The following is a 15,381-nucleotide window of genomic DNA, read 5'->3' as shown; positions in this document are numbered from 1 at the left end:
GAGTACAGGCGTGTGCCACCACACCTGGCTAATTTTTTGTATTTTTAGTAGAGATGGGTTTTCGTCATATTGGCCAGGCTGGTCTCAAACTCTTGACCTCAGTGATCTGCCTACCTCGGCCTCCCAAAGTGCTGGGATTATAGATATGAGCCACCATGCCAAGCCCTTCCCTGCTATCTTTGATGAAGGCCTACCATGTGCCTGGCATAGGGGATACCCACTCCCACTTCCACGGGATTCAGGCCCTGTTTCCAGCTTGGCCTTCAGGCTTTTCTCACCACACCCCAAATGCTGTCCCTGGCTTGTGGAGCGGGGCAGAGGGCCAGCCTGGGACTCTCACATCAGCCCAGCTGGGGCAGGCCTCTCTGAACCTCACAGGATCTCCAACTTGGGAGGCCCTGATCTTCTGCTGTTTGTCAATCGCAAGGTTCTGCCTAAAACTCCTTTCCCAAATCTCAAAGTCTAAAAAAAAAAAAAAAAAAAAAAAAAAAAAAGGCAGGGCCCCAGGGGTTGGAGTTGCATACATTTTTGTTTAATCCAAAGAAGTCAGCCTCCTAAGTATTGCTTAAACAGGTTTATCAGAATTAAGTAGGCACAACACTCATGCTTTCAGAAAAGCATTTCCAGCCAGGGGAGTCACGTGGCACTCCCCAGCATGAGGAACTTGTTTTGCCAACTTACTGAAGAACGAGTAACCTGAAATGAAGAAGCGAAAATCCCACCCTCAGCACCCCCCGAAAGCTTCCTCGGCTTCTTTTTCTTCTGAGTCACTCCCTGAAACAAGTCTCTGCATCTAAGACCAGCCTTGGGGTAAACCCAGCTGGCCTGAAGGCTCAACTCACATCACATGGAGCTGGGAATCGCTTGTGCGTGTGTCCACAGTTTGAAGCGTCCTCTCTGAAGGTGAAGTGGGGGAAGCAGGTGCGCTCCGGGGTGAAGTTCGAGGACGCAAACTCTGGCTGGGTGCCTGTAAACATCCGTCGCAGTTGCAAATAATCAGAAGCCAAGGCCAGGCCGTCGCTGTGATGCTGCAGGCAGATGAGGTCTTGGGACACCCCTTGCCTTCCCCCTTCTGTGGGAGCAGAGGCCTTCCCAACCTCAGGGCTCAGTCCCAATCTGCGTTCCACCCTCCTGGGTCTGAAAAGGAACCTCTCTGTTGGCACGAAGCTTTTGAGGGGAAAAGGCCTAACAGGAAGAAAAAAAAGGGGTTACTAGCATGGAAGCCCCACCCTGCCACCAGGTTGGCTGGGGACAGGGACCAATCCACCAGGCTCAGGAGGCTTGCAGTGGGGTAGGAAGTCTTCCTCCATCTCTCACATTTGAGGAACCACTGGGAGCCCCAGACTCAGGCTGGAAATGTCTTTCTGCAAAATTTTTATTAAAACTCTTTGTAATGAATTTGCTGAATTTCTCAGAGACCCTGGGCTGGAGAAACAGTTCATTTCACAAGGGAGAGGAAGGAGGATGCTGGCGCAGCCGGCTCAGGAGTCACACAGGGTCTGAGGGCCGACTTGCAGCTCTGAGCCAGCTAAGCCAGCGCTGGGTAGTGGGCAGGGCTTGGCAGCACCTCCGACCTTGCTCAAAAATGCTTTGCAACCTACAGGAAGGCACTGGCCACAACCAAGCTACTCAGCAACTCCCCTTGGCTCTTCCTCCCAGGACACAGCATCATCTCCCAGGCCTGGCCCCCTGGCAGGTCCCCCTTTCCCACTGCCTTCTCTGTGTTCCCAGCTGGGTGCCCATGCCCAACCGCTCTGCAGCCCCTCCAGCCCTGCTCCGATTCCGAGCCTCATCTTAGCCAGCTCAGACTATCCCTTCCGCAGACTTCACTGAACATCTCGCACAACTTGTATGTTACGGTGTGACATGTATTGTTGTTTGACAGGGTGCTATTGTCATTTGGGGTAGGACAATTCCTGGACGTGGGAGTGGCTGTTCTGAGCACTGAATATTTAGCAGCATCCCTGGCTCCAGGCAACTAAATGCCGATAGCAGCCCTTGCCACTCTTAACAACTCAAAATGCCCTCCTAACCCTATTTCCAAGGTTGACGAAAGGGAGCAGAACTGTTTCCATTGAGACCCATGAATCTTATAATACACTGAGGTTCTTATCATTGTATAGGGTAAGAAACTGAAGTTCAGAGAAGCCAAGAGACATGCCTAAAGATGCACTGCATGAGAGGCACAGCTGGCAGTGGCTTGGTAATAACGATGGGAACAGTGCAAATCAGAGCAGCTACCACTTCCTGAGCCCTTAACAGAGGCGGTGGGTGCCTCGCCCCCTTCCCTCCACGAGCTCTTCCCGGCAGGTCGACTTGCCCTTCTTTGCTGAGGCCCTTCTCTGACACCAGAGCCCACTTGGCCCCCAGGCTGGAAGTGCAGGCAGAGCTAATGTCTCTCCATAGCTGCCGTCCGCCAGGCTGCTCCTACGATACCTGCTAGCCAGGAACCCAGAGCAGAATCTTTTATTCAGATTCAGCTGCACAGATGCTTACTGCAGAGATGGCCAAGGACTGCGGTCACCCTAGAGCCCATCTTAGACTTGTGTGGACACGGTGTTCGCAAACTTGGAATCAGCCAGATAGAGCGGTTCATGCTTACAATCCCAGCACTTTGGGAGGCCGAGGTGGGAGGATCGCTTGAGGCCAGGAGTTTGAGACCACACTGGGCAACACGGCAAGACTCTGTCTCTATAAAAAAATTAAAAATTAGCTAGGCATGGTGGTGCACACCTGTAGTCTCACCTACTTGGAAGGCTGAGGTGGGAGGATCGCTTGAGCCCAGCAGTTCAAGGCTGCAGTGAACTATGACTGTGCCCCTGCACCCTGCCTGGATGACAGAGACCCTGTCTCAAAAAAAAAGAGAGAGAGAAAAGATAGACTCATTCGGTGAGGACCTCACTCCTCTCTCAATCCTATGACCATAAACAGCATCCCCAACAGTCCCAGCCAGGTGCCAGTCTGGCTGCAGCTGTGCTTTTGTGTGAACGGGCTACACATGGCATTGACTAACACTGGTCTGTTTTCATTGTGTTTATCTGTAGGGTCACCTTCCATTTATACCAAGTGATGTCAGGTTTCCAGTTCTGGTAGTAATATACTTTCTCTTTTCTAAGTGGCTCACGCCTGTAATCCCAGCACTTCGGAAGGCTAAGGCGGGTGGATCACTTGAGGTCAGGAGTTCGAGACCAGCCTGGCCAACATGGCGAAACCCCATCTCTACTGAAAAAAATACAAAACTAGCCAGGCATGGGGGTGGGGGCGCCTGTATTCCCAGCTACTTGGGAGGCTGAGGCAGGAGAATCACTTGAGCTGGGGGAGGCAGAGGTTACAGTGAGTAGAGATTGTGCCATTGTACTCCAGCCTGGGCAACAGAGTGAGACTGTCTCAAAAAAAAAAAAAAAAAAAAAAAGTTTATCTTTTCAAAATATTTCACTCTAAAAGGAGCTAATGTAAAGAAAACTCTTTATAATTCAGGTAACAGGCAGATATGGCAAAAGCTGCTGACAGTATTGTGTGAGGTCTGAGGACTTTGATCCAAGCTGGTCCCACCCATTCCACAGCAGAGACTGAACGGGCCCAGAGAGGGTGGTGACCTCTGCCTAAAATCACAGTGAGTTGAGGACAGGGATGTGACCCCAGGTTTCTGTATCTAGGGCTGGAGGATGTCCTGGGACACAGTTCAATTTTCATCTGTCACCCACTTCGGCTATTAGACATCAACCACTTGCTCCTGTGTCTTGCAATAGCAGCCTTGGCAAACTCTAAATGAAAATCATGACAACACCTGACATTTATGAAGCATTTACTTCCTGTTCAGCTTGTGCTACGCTAACTCGCGTCTTAGCTCACTTATTCCTCAAAAACAGCTTTAGGAGGTGGGGCCAAGTAGGACCCTCACCCTTGCATTTCACGTGGAGCTCCGAGAGGTTAAGCAAGTTGTGCAAGGCCACACAGCTCCTACATGGCAGAGCCAGGATTAGAACCCCCGTGGCCTGACCCCAAAGCTGAAACTCCTCTCAGCACCTCAGGTTCATCGCTTTTCTCTCTCTCTCTCTTTTTTTGAGATGGAGTCTGGCTCTGTTGCCCAGGCTGGAGTACAGTGGTGTGATCTTGGCTCACTGCAATCTCCACCTCCAGGGTTTGGGGTTGCAGTGATTCTCTGGCCTCAGCCTCCTAAGTAGCTGGGACTACAGGCATACGCTACCACGCCCAGCTAACTTTTTGTATTTTCAGTAGAGACAGGGTTTCACCATGTTAGCCAGAATGATCTCAATCTCCCGGCCTCGTGATCCACACGCCTCGGGCCTCCCAAAGTGCTGGGTGTGTAGGTGTGTCACTGCACCTGGCCCATCCCTTTCTCTAAGGCAGGATTCTCCAATCTTTTGGCTTCCCTGGGCCACACTGGAAGAACTCTCTTGGGCCACACATAAAATACACTAATGATAGCTAGCTGATAAGCTAAAAAGAAAAACACACAAACAAAAAAAACAAAAACAAAAACAAAACCTTGTAACTTCTTTTTTTTTTTTTTTTTTTTTGAGACAGGGACTTGCTTTGTCATCCAGCCTGGAGTGCAGTGGTGTGATCTTGGTTCACTGTAGTTCCAGGCTCAAGCAATTCTCCTGCCTCAGCCTCCTGAGTAGCTGGGACTACAGGCGCACACCACCATGCCCGGCTAATTTATGTATTTTTAGTAGAGATGGGGTTTCACCATGTTGCCCAGGCTAAAATCTCATAATGTTTTAACTCAGTTTATGAAGCTGTGTTGGGCCACAGTCAAAGCTGCCCTGAGCTGTATGTGGCCTGCAGGCCGCACTGTGGGTTGGACAAGCTCACTCTAAGGCACAAGAGCTCCAGGCTGAAAAACACCCCAGAGCTGCAGCTTATAGAACCCAGGGCAACAGGTTCTCCAACCTTTTGACATCACTAGAGCACAGCAGACAAGTTATCAGCCACTAGATTTGTTTTTCCTTCCTTTCTGAAACTGTAACCTTTCATTCCAGGCCATCCCCCAGAGCTGGACAGAGGACATGGCTGGCTGGTTTCTGTAGTCAGAATGACGGTCGGGTACCAGATCCACTTTCTGAAGTAGTATCTCAGCTCAGTATCTCTGCAGAGAAGCCGCCTGGTTCAGGAGGTGGCTTAAGTAAGAAAATGGCCCCAAAGTTTTACAGGCAATGGTGGGCAAGGCTCTGAAAGTGGGAGAAGGGCATTCTTTCCTGGAGTTCAGCTGCCGGCTGTCCTCCTCCTCAGGGCAGATGGCGTGAGGTCTGGATTCGGCCTGTCTGTGCTGATTGTGTTTCTGCCCCTTCCTGGCTGTGGGACCTCAGACAAGTCACCCACTCTCTCTGGTCTGGTTTCCTCATCTGGAAAAGGGGACAATACCCACTGCATTGAGTTGTTTGCATCCGTGGAGTACCTGGCAATGCCCAGCACACATGAGGTGTCAGGACACAATGGTTCCTTCCCTCCTGAGCCCCACCTGTTCCCGGGGGGAAACCAATACTGGCAGGGAACCTTCTCAAGGCTGGGGCCTTCTGAAAGTCGCAGCGCTTTTCCTCCTTCTTGCCCTCTAGAAACCCATTGCTCATTCCTCTCTCCATGTACCAAACAATCAATTAAAGTGGTTAAAGACAGATGTCACCCTCCCCTGCTCACCCAGCCATTCTAATCCTCCACCCTGGTGACAGGCCATGTGGCAGGAGGTTTCTATCTCATCTCAGGATGAAGGCATGGCTGGGGTCTGGCCATCTCTTGGTGGCTGGAAGGAGACAGACAGCAAAGAGAAGCTGCCTGTCTTTGCACAGGTCCATGACCCCGAGGAAAGCCAATGTCACAGAGAAATGAAGACCACTTTCTCAAACCTGGCTTCTGATTTGCATGTTGGCTGCCAAAGCTGATCAGCAGTGGGCTTCGTGAAGATGCCTGGTCCACCACGGGCCTCCAGCTGGTCACACCCAAGACTCCATAAGGCCTCTGAAAAGGCAGCACTCACCCAGTCCCTTCCTCCAATCCTGCCACATCCAAGAACCAAGTGGACTATTATTCACTTAGTATTTTAAATCAATGCACTTTTTATACTCCAGTTTTTAAAAAAGATCATTTATGTCACCATATAAAACCCAAAACAGTAGAATTTATCATACACAGAAGGCAATGCTAAAATCACAATGAAAATGAAACCATAAATTCTAGCTTGATACCCTTGGCCTACAGAACTGGGCCTGGTGCCAGTTAAAAGTGCAAAGTAGGCCAGGCACGGTGGCTCAGGCCTGTAATCCCAGCACTGTGAGAGGCCAAGGAAGGCGGATGACAAGGTCAGGAGTTTGAAAGCAGCCTGGCCAACATGGCGAAACCCTGTTTCTACGAAAAATACAAATTTGCTGGGCGTGGTGGTGGGTACCTGTAATCCCAGCTATTCAGGAGGCTGAGGCAGGAGAATCGCTTGAACCAGGGAGGCGGAAGTTGCAGTGAGCCAAGATGGAGCCATTGCACTCCAGCCCGGGCAACAAGAGCAAGACTTTGTCTCAAAAAAAAAAAAAAAAGAAAAAACAAAGGGCAATGTAGTGGGTGCTCAAGGGGGTGTCAGCGGCCCTGATAGCCGATCTGATCTGCTGCTATATATTCACTGCTTACCGGGGACGCCTCCAGCAGAGCACCTCTCTCAGGGAAGCACCATGACAGTGTGGCCAGGAGCCCAGCACTGCTACCTCATAGATGGTACCTGGGGTGAGTCATCAACCTTCTGCAAGCCTGTTTCCCTCCTTGTCCAATGGAACCCTGCCTTGGTGGCTTCACAGGGTGAGCTTGGGGAAAGCCATGGAGATGTGGGAGAGGCAGTTATTTTTAACCACCCAGCCAAGCCCCTTGCTAGGAGGGACTCCCAGGAATGAAGCCTTAACCTGGAGGGAATTCCCAGCCACTCCAAGCTGGGGCTGGAATGGCAGCTGTGAGGGCACCAGCATCATCTGGGAACTCACTGGGTACCAATTATCACTGCCCTTGGGCTGCTTCAAAGGCTGCCAAAACAGACACACCCTCCTTGGTAACCATTCCTCAGAAGCAAGGGCACCCAAGGAAAGGGGGAAGGCTTCCTGGGATAGCACCTTCCAGGTCTGACACACCACTGACGCTGACCACATCACTCACGAAGCAAGCACTCACTATACATCATTCACTATCCCAATCTAATTTGCACAAGCCCTTAGGCAGGTCCTACTATTATCCCTGTTTTACAGGAAACCGAGGCTTAGGGAGATGAAGTCTGAGGTGTTGGTGGGATTTAAATCAAAATGTGTCCCAATGCAAAGCATGTAAGCAACAATTTTAGAGGATACATGGAGGTGACCCTAAGTAGCAAGGAATCACACATAGTGAGCAAGCGATTCGCTTTTCCGTTCTTGGTCAATCCTTATGATTACTTAGAGGAGAAAGTTCAGTTTGGTGCTGGTGTATCTTATGTTTATCACCTGACAATTGTTAATCTCTTTTTAACAAAGAGAGAGCAGGCCAAGGCCCTGTGTCTTTAGCTGGCTTTGGTATCTGGCCAAAAGTTAATGACTTTGGCAGTTAGTGTTTTTATCCATGCCAAGTGATGATGGTTTTCTCTTTAGTGACATAAACATTCTTTTTAAAATAAATTCACATAAAAAGTCATTTTATGTGAAGCACTAAAACTAGTCTATTTAATCTTAAACTGAAAATTAGAAACAGAATAATAGCAACCTTAAAGTGAAAAGACCTGGCAGACACCACCACTACCAAGTGATCAAAGTTAACATCGCTGGAAAGGGGACAAGTGGTATGTGCCTCTTGATAAGATCCACCGAGGACACACACTCACTTCTGCAATATTCCTACCAAGAATGCCCCATTGGAATCTAATCTCGAGAGTATAGCCATGAGACAAACCCAAACTGAGACAGTTTACAAAACACCAGCCTTGTACTCTTCTAATATGTCAATGTCACAAGAGATAAAGACAGACTGAGGAGCTGATCCAGACAGAAGACGACTCGAGATTAATGTAAAAGCCGGTCTGGGATTGCATCCTGGACCTCAACTCTCCCCTTTTTATTGTTAAGGGGACACTATTGGGACAATTTTTTTTATTTTTTGAGACAGGGTCTCACTCAGTTGTCCAGGCTGGAGTGCGGTGGCACAATAACTCACTGCAGCCTTGAACTCCTAGACTCAAGTGATCCTCCTGCCTGAGCCTCCCAAGTAGCTGGGACTGTGGGCGTGTACCACCATACCTGACTATTTTTTTTTCTACTTTTTGTAGAGATGGGGTCTCATTATGTTACCCAGGTTGGTCTAAAACTCAGGTGATCCTTCCACCTCAGCCTCCATAAAATCTGAATAAAGTTGTAGATGAGATGGGTCATAGGATTCTATATCGTGTCAATATTAGATTTGCCAATTTTGACAATCCTACTGTGGTTATGCAAATTTGTCCTTGTTTAAGGAAATAAACACTGAATTATTTAGGAGTAAAGGAGCACAATGAGCCCATTTTCAAATGCTTCTGAAAATTACACATATACACATGTGTGCATATACACAAGGCATGCCTGTATAGAGGGAAAGAGCACACACGTACATGATCAAAGTGCCAATTGCTGCAACTGGTGAATTTGGGTGGCATTCTTTGTGCTCCTGCAACTTTTCTGTACGTGTGAAATTATTTCATAACAGAGCTGTTGTTTTTGTTTTTTAAAATTCAGGAAAAAGGAGCAGGAGTGTTTATGATACAGGCCTGGCAGAAACTCTGAGCTGGTGTTCAAAGGTCAGGGATGGGAGCCCTCACCGGAGGCGCCCCTCAAACCTCAGCGCTGTAGTCAGGGAACTGGACTGGCAGTCTTACTTGGCTTTGTTACCTTTGGCCTCCACTTCCCCATTCAGTGCCTCTGTTTATTTGTGAGACAGGGATAAAGCGGTGTGCCACTTTTATTGTGATCTCAGGTTTCCCCAAAGCAGACGATGCTTTCAGAAGTTCTGGGAGGAGGGCTGGGCACGGTGGCTCACACATGTAATCCCAGCACTCTGTGAGGCCAAGGTGGGCGGATCACTTGAGGTCAGGAGTTTGAGACCAGCCTGGCCAACATGGTGAAACCCCGTCTCTACTAAAAATAGAAAAATTAGCAAGGCGTGGTAGCGAGCGCCTGTAATCCCAGCTACTTGGGAAACTGAGGCAGGAGAATCAATTGAACCTGGGAGGCAGTGGCGGAGGTTGTGGTGACCCGAGATTGTGTCACTGCACTCCAGCCTGGGCAACAGATTGAAATTCTGTCTCAAAAAAAAAAAAAAAAAAAAAAAAAAAAGTAGTTAAAAAAGTAGTTCTGGGAGGAAAGCTATCAGATAAACCAGAAATATGAATATCCAAATTGAGAGGCACCCTCGCTTTCTTAGTTCAGCAAAACAGACACAAGGGCTGTAAGCAGGGTAGACCCTGCCTGTTTCTTGGCTGAAATCTCTAGTTTGTATAACTCAGGGCTAAGAGAGTAGGGCCCCTGACATCTCACTGTCTTGAGACTTGAGACACATACTGGGGTTTTCTCCTCTCCGAAGACGAAGCTGGTACCAATGTACCCTGCAGCCAAGGACCTTATGGGTGAGCCTCATGTCAGGAGCAGAGCTGGAGAGGTGGCCAGGCCTGGGGGTATACCTGCCTCCCTGGGTCACTGTTGTCTGTCTCTTGCTTGGATGACAGCCACAGCCCCTGGGGTTTCCTGCATCTGCCAGACCCCTGATTGTGCAATCTCCCATAACTCAACTTTGACTGTGTCCCCATGGAAGGTTTGGGTTTCTTTTTTTTTGAGACAGAGGCTCACTCTGTTGCCAGGCTGGAGTGCAGTGGTGTGATCTCGGCTCACTGCAACCTCCGCCTCCTGGGTTCAAGCGATTCTCCTGCCTCAGCCTCCCGAGTAGCTGGAATTACAGATGCGTGCCACCATGTCCAGCTAACTTTTGTATTTTCAGTAGAGACGGGGTTTCACCATGCTGACTAGGATGGTCTCGATCTCCTAACCTTGTGAGCCACCTGCCTCGGCCTCCCAAAGTGCTGGGATTACGGGGAGTGAGCCACCGCACCTGGCCCAGGTTTGGGTTTCTGAGCTGGACAACTACATGTCCAGCCCAGAGGTTCTGCTGATAGCGCAGGCTACAGATCCGCAAAGAGGGACCAGGTTAGGAAGGAGCAGCTGTGGCTCCCAGTTGGGAGATAACTGAAGCCTAGGAAATCCTGGAATAAGATAGACGGATGAGTCTGATAACCCTCAGCTCCAAATCTGAGCTGCGTCAGGACAAGCTGACTCTGGCAGCAATGTTCTCCAGTCTCTGCATTTTCAGCTCACTGTGTGCCAAGAGAGGGCTGGCAGAAACCGGAGGCTTTCACTTTCATTAGGAACCGGGACGAATAATCCAGCTGAGCTGCCTCTGCACCAGAACTACCGGGACTGGGACGTGAGGACTCTCCCCGGCTCCCAGCTCAGCCACTGTAGCCCTTTCTCCTGGGAAGGAGGAAGCTCCTGATTCCCCATTCCCTGCTCCTGGGCAACAATTAACACTCTAGGAAAACCACAGAGCTGGCTCTCCAGGGTTCTGGTGCCCTGGGGATCACAGGGCAGCAAGAAAGGTCTCCTGAGGGTCCTGGGGCTGGGAAGGCAGAGTGGGAAGTCTCCCTGAGCCAGGCTAGACCTGGACCTCCCTGGCACGCAGGGAACCTATCCTCTTTTGCTCATGGGATATAAATATTCACGCACGGGTATAGGTGCAGGTTTGTACATTTGCAAGGGCATGGGTGTGACACACTCTTCGTTCCATCTGACTATGAATACGAGTGGTTAAAATTAATACATCTCTTACGATATTCAAGGAGGTCTAAGTGCTTTATGTATGTCTCACTAATCCTCACAATCAGGTAGATTTTCATTATTTCCATTTTCTAGAATACGAAACTCAAGTACAGGGAGGGTAAGCAGCATGCCCAAGGTCACAGCTACCCTGGGATGTGAACCCAGGGCTTGGGTCTTAACCATGACCCTAATACTGCCTCCTCAAGTAGGTGCTCACCAAGTGTTTGAGGAACTGGATTATGTAGGTCCACAGGTAAGAGAGGGAAAAAAAAGAGGGAGCAAAAGTAGGTACACCTGTTCATCCTGACATTCATTCTGGGCCCTATTGCCTGACATGCCCCACGCCCTTCATCACCGTTTCCTGGATTGGCGTGTGGGGAACACATGTGACCAGAGGAGAACAACTGAGAAAGAGCAGGACTGACTACCAGCGTTCCTCTGATTATGGAAAGAGACCTGGAGAGGAGGCTGGGTCAGATCATCTTAAGATCTTTCCTGCTGGCCTCCCTGCTGCTAACCATCCCTCTCATACCCAGGGGTTCTGAGCTTTCTCGGCACTAGGGGGACCAGGCCTCCTCAGCTTGGATTTGAGGGTGGGGAGGAGGGAAGGCTGTGCATGGCTTCCACCACTTCTCCAGGCCACCCCGCTTCCCAGGGTCAGGCCCTGACACCCTAAGAGTTTTGCAAGGGTGTCCCTGAGAGATACTTCCTGGTGTTTCTGCTCAAACAGCGTTTGCTGTAAAATATGTTGAAGCATTTGGGATTCAGTTTTTAGTTCAGAATATGCCAATGTTTTCATTTGGAAGGGGAAGTGTTTCTGTTGATGTGGTAAAGAGATAAAATAAGACGTTCTTCACCAAGTTATACTGCTTCAAAGTCAAGGGCTTGGCTTGGAGACAGGGATTTATCTTGGGATCGCAGGGCCTTAGCACATGGCCTGGCAGAAGAGCAGGCAGGGTCAAAGTCTGTTGAATGAGTAAGTGCATATGTAAAGGGCTAGAACCAGGAGCGCGATAGAATCGATGCTCGGGACGGATTCTGAATGGATTCCATAGGCGCTACTTCTGAGAGTTGTTCTCAGTCTGCTCATGTTTCTCCACCTTCACTAAACTTACCTCATCCAAGTCTCTGTCACCTCTGGCCTGGACAACTAACAGCCTCGGAGGTGGTGTCCCTGCTTCCCCTCTTCCCCCTCAGCTTATTCTGTCCACAGTTGCCAAAGTCATCTTTGCAAAATGGGAATGGGACTGTGTCAGCTCCCGTCTAGAACCTTCCAATGGCTTTCCACTGCTCTTGGCTATGGCCTCCCAGGTCCTTCATGGTATGGCCCCCGCCCACCTCACCGACCTCTCCAGCCGACGTAGGCCTCCTTTTGGTTGCTGGAAAAACCAACTCTCTCACCTGAAGGTCTTGGCACCAGTGGTTCCCTCAGCCTGGACTGCTTTTCTCCAGGGCCCTCTATCAAATTAAGGCTCAGCTCAAAAGCATCATCTCCTTAGAGAGGCTTTCTCTGACCCCTCAGCTAAAGCAGCCCATCACCTCTATTCTACTCTTTCACTTCTGCCTCACTCAACGGCTACACCAGCAGAGATGCCAGGCACAGTTCTGAGTGCTGAGGACACGCCAGTGAACACGACAGGCAGGCTCCTATCTTTCTTGCATGCCTTCATAGCTCTGCAAAAATCGGATTCTCTTGTTTGGGTTCCGACTAGCCTTCCTCACCAAGTGCCAAAGGGCCAAGGCTGGGTCTGTCTTGCTCACTGGGTTCACTCATCAGGCACAGTATTGAACAAACAAGCATTTGTTCCATAAAAGAACGGATGGCTGGCTGGCTGGCAGGCAGGCATGGGAGATGTGCAGAGCAGCTGGCACACGCTGCCCATGGCACTTGGCTCCTGCTAAGATCTTACTGAGCTCAACTGAAGCTTTCCTCAAAGAAATCTCACTGAGGTCCCCTTAGCGGAGCCCTCTGCCCCCCAGCTATGCAGCCAGTAGGCCCTACCCCACCCTGTATCACCATCTGCAACAGACTGAATGTTGGTATCCCCTCGAACTTCATATGTTGAAACCCTGATCCCAATATGATGGTACTGGGGGGGGGTGAGGCCTTCAGGAGGTGATAAGGTCATGAAGGGAAAGCCTCCATGGATGGGATTAGTGCCTTTATAGGAACAGTAAGAAATAAATGTTTAAATCCCCAGCCTATGGTGTTCTGTTATATAGCAGACTGAACTAAGACACCCTCTGCCTATGGTCACCTTGGCAAAGCCAGGCAATGCAGGAAAGGGGTGGACTCGGGTGAGTGGCATTAGTGTCTATTTTCCTAAAGGAGCCCTTGCCCACCATCTCAGCATCCCCTCTTCATTGCCACTTAGGCCCTGTGCCCAGTGACACTCCAGTGCTGTCCAGCCTCAGGGGCTGAGCCAAGGAGTTCCTGCCTGCCCTGTGACTCTCACCAGATCTGGCGGCTGCCTGACAGCTTGTCTGGCTCGTGTGTTTTAAAGAATTGAGTCCAGCTGCCTCTCTTCCTTGCTGGGCAACGATGACCAAGACTTCTTTCTCCCTGGACCTTCATTTCCCTAACTCTCACATACACAGTGGGCTGGACGCAAAGCTGCACCGTTGCAGCCCCAAAGACAGGACTTGACTATGTCAGTGCAATGACCCTGTGGTCCCTTCTCCCGAGGACCGAAGAGCCCCGTGAGTGCCTGCAAACCCTGCAGACAAAGCGAACTCTAGCACCAGCTCCCTGCCTGCCTGTTCTGTGTAGGTAGCCTACAAAACTGGCAGCCCCTGCAGTTCTGAGCTGCAGAACGGATGAGCTGGGGCACCCTGAAACCTGACTCCAAAATAGCAGCAAATCCAAGGCCAAAAGGAAGTACAGGGTTCTTTGCTTGAGATTTCTCCTCTCACAGCCTTGGCCTGGAGCCCCTGCATTTAATCCCCACCCAGTCTCCCAAGGGCCACAGAACAAAGGTGATTCGTGCCTGGCTACCTATGTCTTCTGACACCCCTAAATCTTTATCCTTCTAGGACGACTGAGAATCCTCCAAAAGCCAAGGTCATCATCAAGTCAGGATGAGGAAGGCGGGAGGAGCTGACAGCTCTGCCTCAAATGGATTTGGGTGCGAGGGCTTTTTTCATAAGCTTTGGGGGGTAAGTCACAGGACTACCCCAAACGTGACTTAGTCTCAGGGTCCCCTTGCTTTTCACCAGCTGTCCCCTTTGCTGGGGGAAGCTTTCCAGTCCCAACAAAGGGCTTAAGCGGGGTCTGGCCATTCCTGGCAACCAGTAAGACCTGGAGGAGGTGGACAGAGCAGAAACCTGGGGGAGGGGTGTGTATCCGGCCTGGGGATGCCTCCCTCTCCCTTGCCAGCGCCCCAACCAGCCCTCATCCAGTTCAGAGAGGGCACTTACAGGTCTCGGAGGCAGGGGAGGGCCTCCTCCTGGGGTTCCATCCCCGTCCAGATGGTGCCCCCAACCAGCAGCGGCGGCATGATCTGGGCGGCTGGTCCAGGGAGCGGATCGCGGACCGTGGAGGGAAGAGGGGAATGGCAGTCGAGACCCTACTCCAAATACCCATCAAAGACGTCGAGCTCCGAGTCGGCATCGTAGAGGCCCGAGCCGGGGTCTGAGAGCACGCCGAGGTCCACGAGCGCCTGGTCCATGTCCTCGGGCAGGAAGACGAGGCCCACGTTGAGGACGATGTACTCCATGAGAAAGGCGTAGTACAGGATCAGCACATTGACGAAGAACAGGCCCACGTAGAACATAGAGGGCAGCAGCGGCGGCGGCACGTAGGGGACCAGGGGGCCCAGTGCGTCCAGGTGGGCCGCGACCCGGGCGCCGAGCATGCAGCGGGTGGCGAGGGCTGCGGCGGCCCGGCGATCCCAGCGAGCTCAGCCGCTGCGGCGCCAGGGCGGCCGGCGAGGGCACAGCGCAGCCATCCAGGGGCGCCCCGGGGCTCCACAGAGGCGGCGTCGGGCTCCAGGTGCCCCCTGCCAGACGCGCCCCGACCCCCGAAACGCGCCGGGCGGGTCACCGCACCCCCAGATGTGCCCCCCAAGGCCCTCTCGACCGCTCGGACGGCGAGGCGGACCCCCTGAAGTGGCCGGCGGCTGCCCGGCTCCCTCGAGTTGCCTCCCTGGCTGGGAGGCGGGGACCCCACCGCGGCTCAGCGTCTAGGGCGGGTCCCGGCAGCCGTCTCTCTCGCCAGGTCCGGCCGGTGCTCGCGCCCCCTCCGCTCCTCCGCAGGCCCCGAGCCCATGGCTGCAACAGCCGCGTCGCCCTCCCGGCCGCGCTCCGAGCTCCGCCTCCCGAGCGGCCCCGCGCTCATTGGCAGGCCTCCCCGTGCCCTCTCTGATTGGCCGGCTCAACGCCCGCGCTGATTGGCCTCTGCCGCCAGAGGGCGGGTACCCCTTCGCTCCGCCCCTCGGGGTGCTGGCCTCCGAGTTGCTTTCTGGGTTCGGGTCTGAGTTCGGATCTCAAATCGGATTCGCTCTGCGTATCGAATACGGGGAGG

General features: G+C 51.7%; 1 protein-coding gene across 1 annotated transcript; it reads right to left on the bottom strand.

Annotated features, from left to right (window-relative positions):
- Positions 1 to 559: 559 nt before the first annotated feature.
- Positions 560 to 15,167, bottom strand: DEXI (Dexi homolog). The gene is made up of 2 exons (XM_003928728.4): positions 14,277 to 15,167; positions 560 to 1,185 (listed from the first exon to the last, which is right to left on the bottom strand). The coding sequence occupies exon 1, from the start codon at positions 14,711 to 14,713 to the stop codon at positions 14,426 to 14,428; it is 288 nt and encodes a 95-aa protein (XP_003928777.1). The 5' UTR covers positions 14,714 to 15,167; the 3' UTR covers positions 560 to 1,185; positions 14,277 to 14,425.
- Positions 15,168 to 15,381: the final 214 nt, after the last annotated feature.

Source organism: Saimiri boliviensis, chromosome 12 (genome assembly GCF_048565385.1).
Source record: "Saimiri boliviensis isolate mSaiBol1 chromosome 12, mSaiBol1.pri, whole genome shotgun sequence".
In the NCBI taxonomy this organism is placed as follows: domain Eukaryota; kingdom Metazoa; phylum Chordata; class Mammalia; order Primates; family Cebidae; genus Saimiri; species Saimiri boliviensis.
The sequence above is the reverse complement of the archived record's forward strand: the minus strand, read 5'-3'. Positions and strand labels throughout refer to the sequence as shown.

Excerpts from the sequence above, each read along its gene's own strand:
- DEXI (XM_003928728.4), bottom strand. The coding sequence starts at position 14,713 with ATGCTCGGCGCCCGGGTCGCGGCCCACCTGGACGCACTGGGCCCCCTG.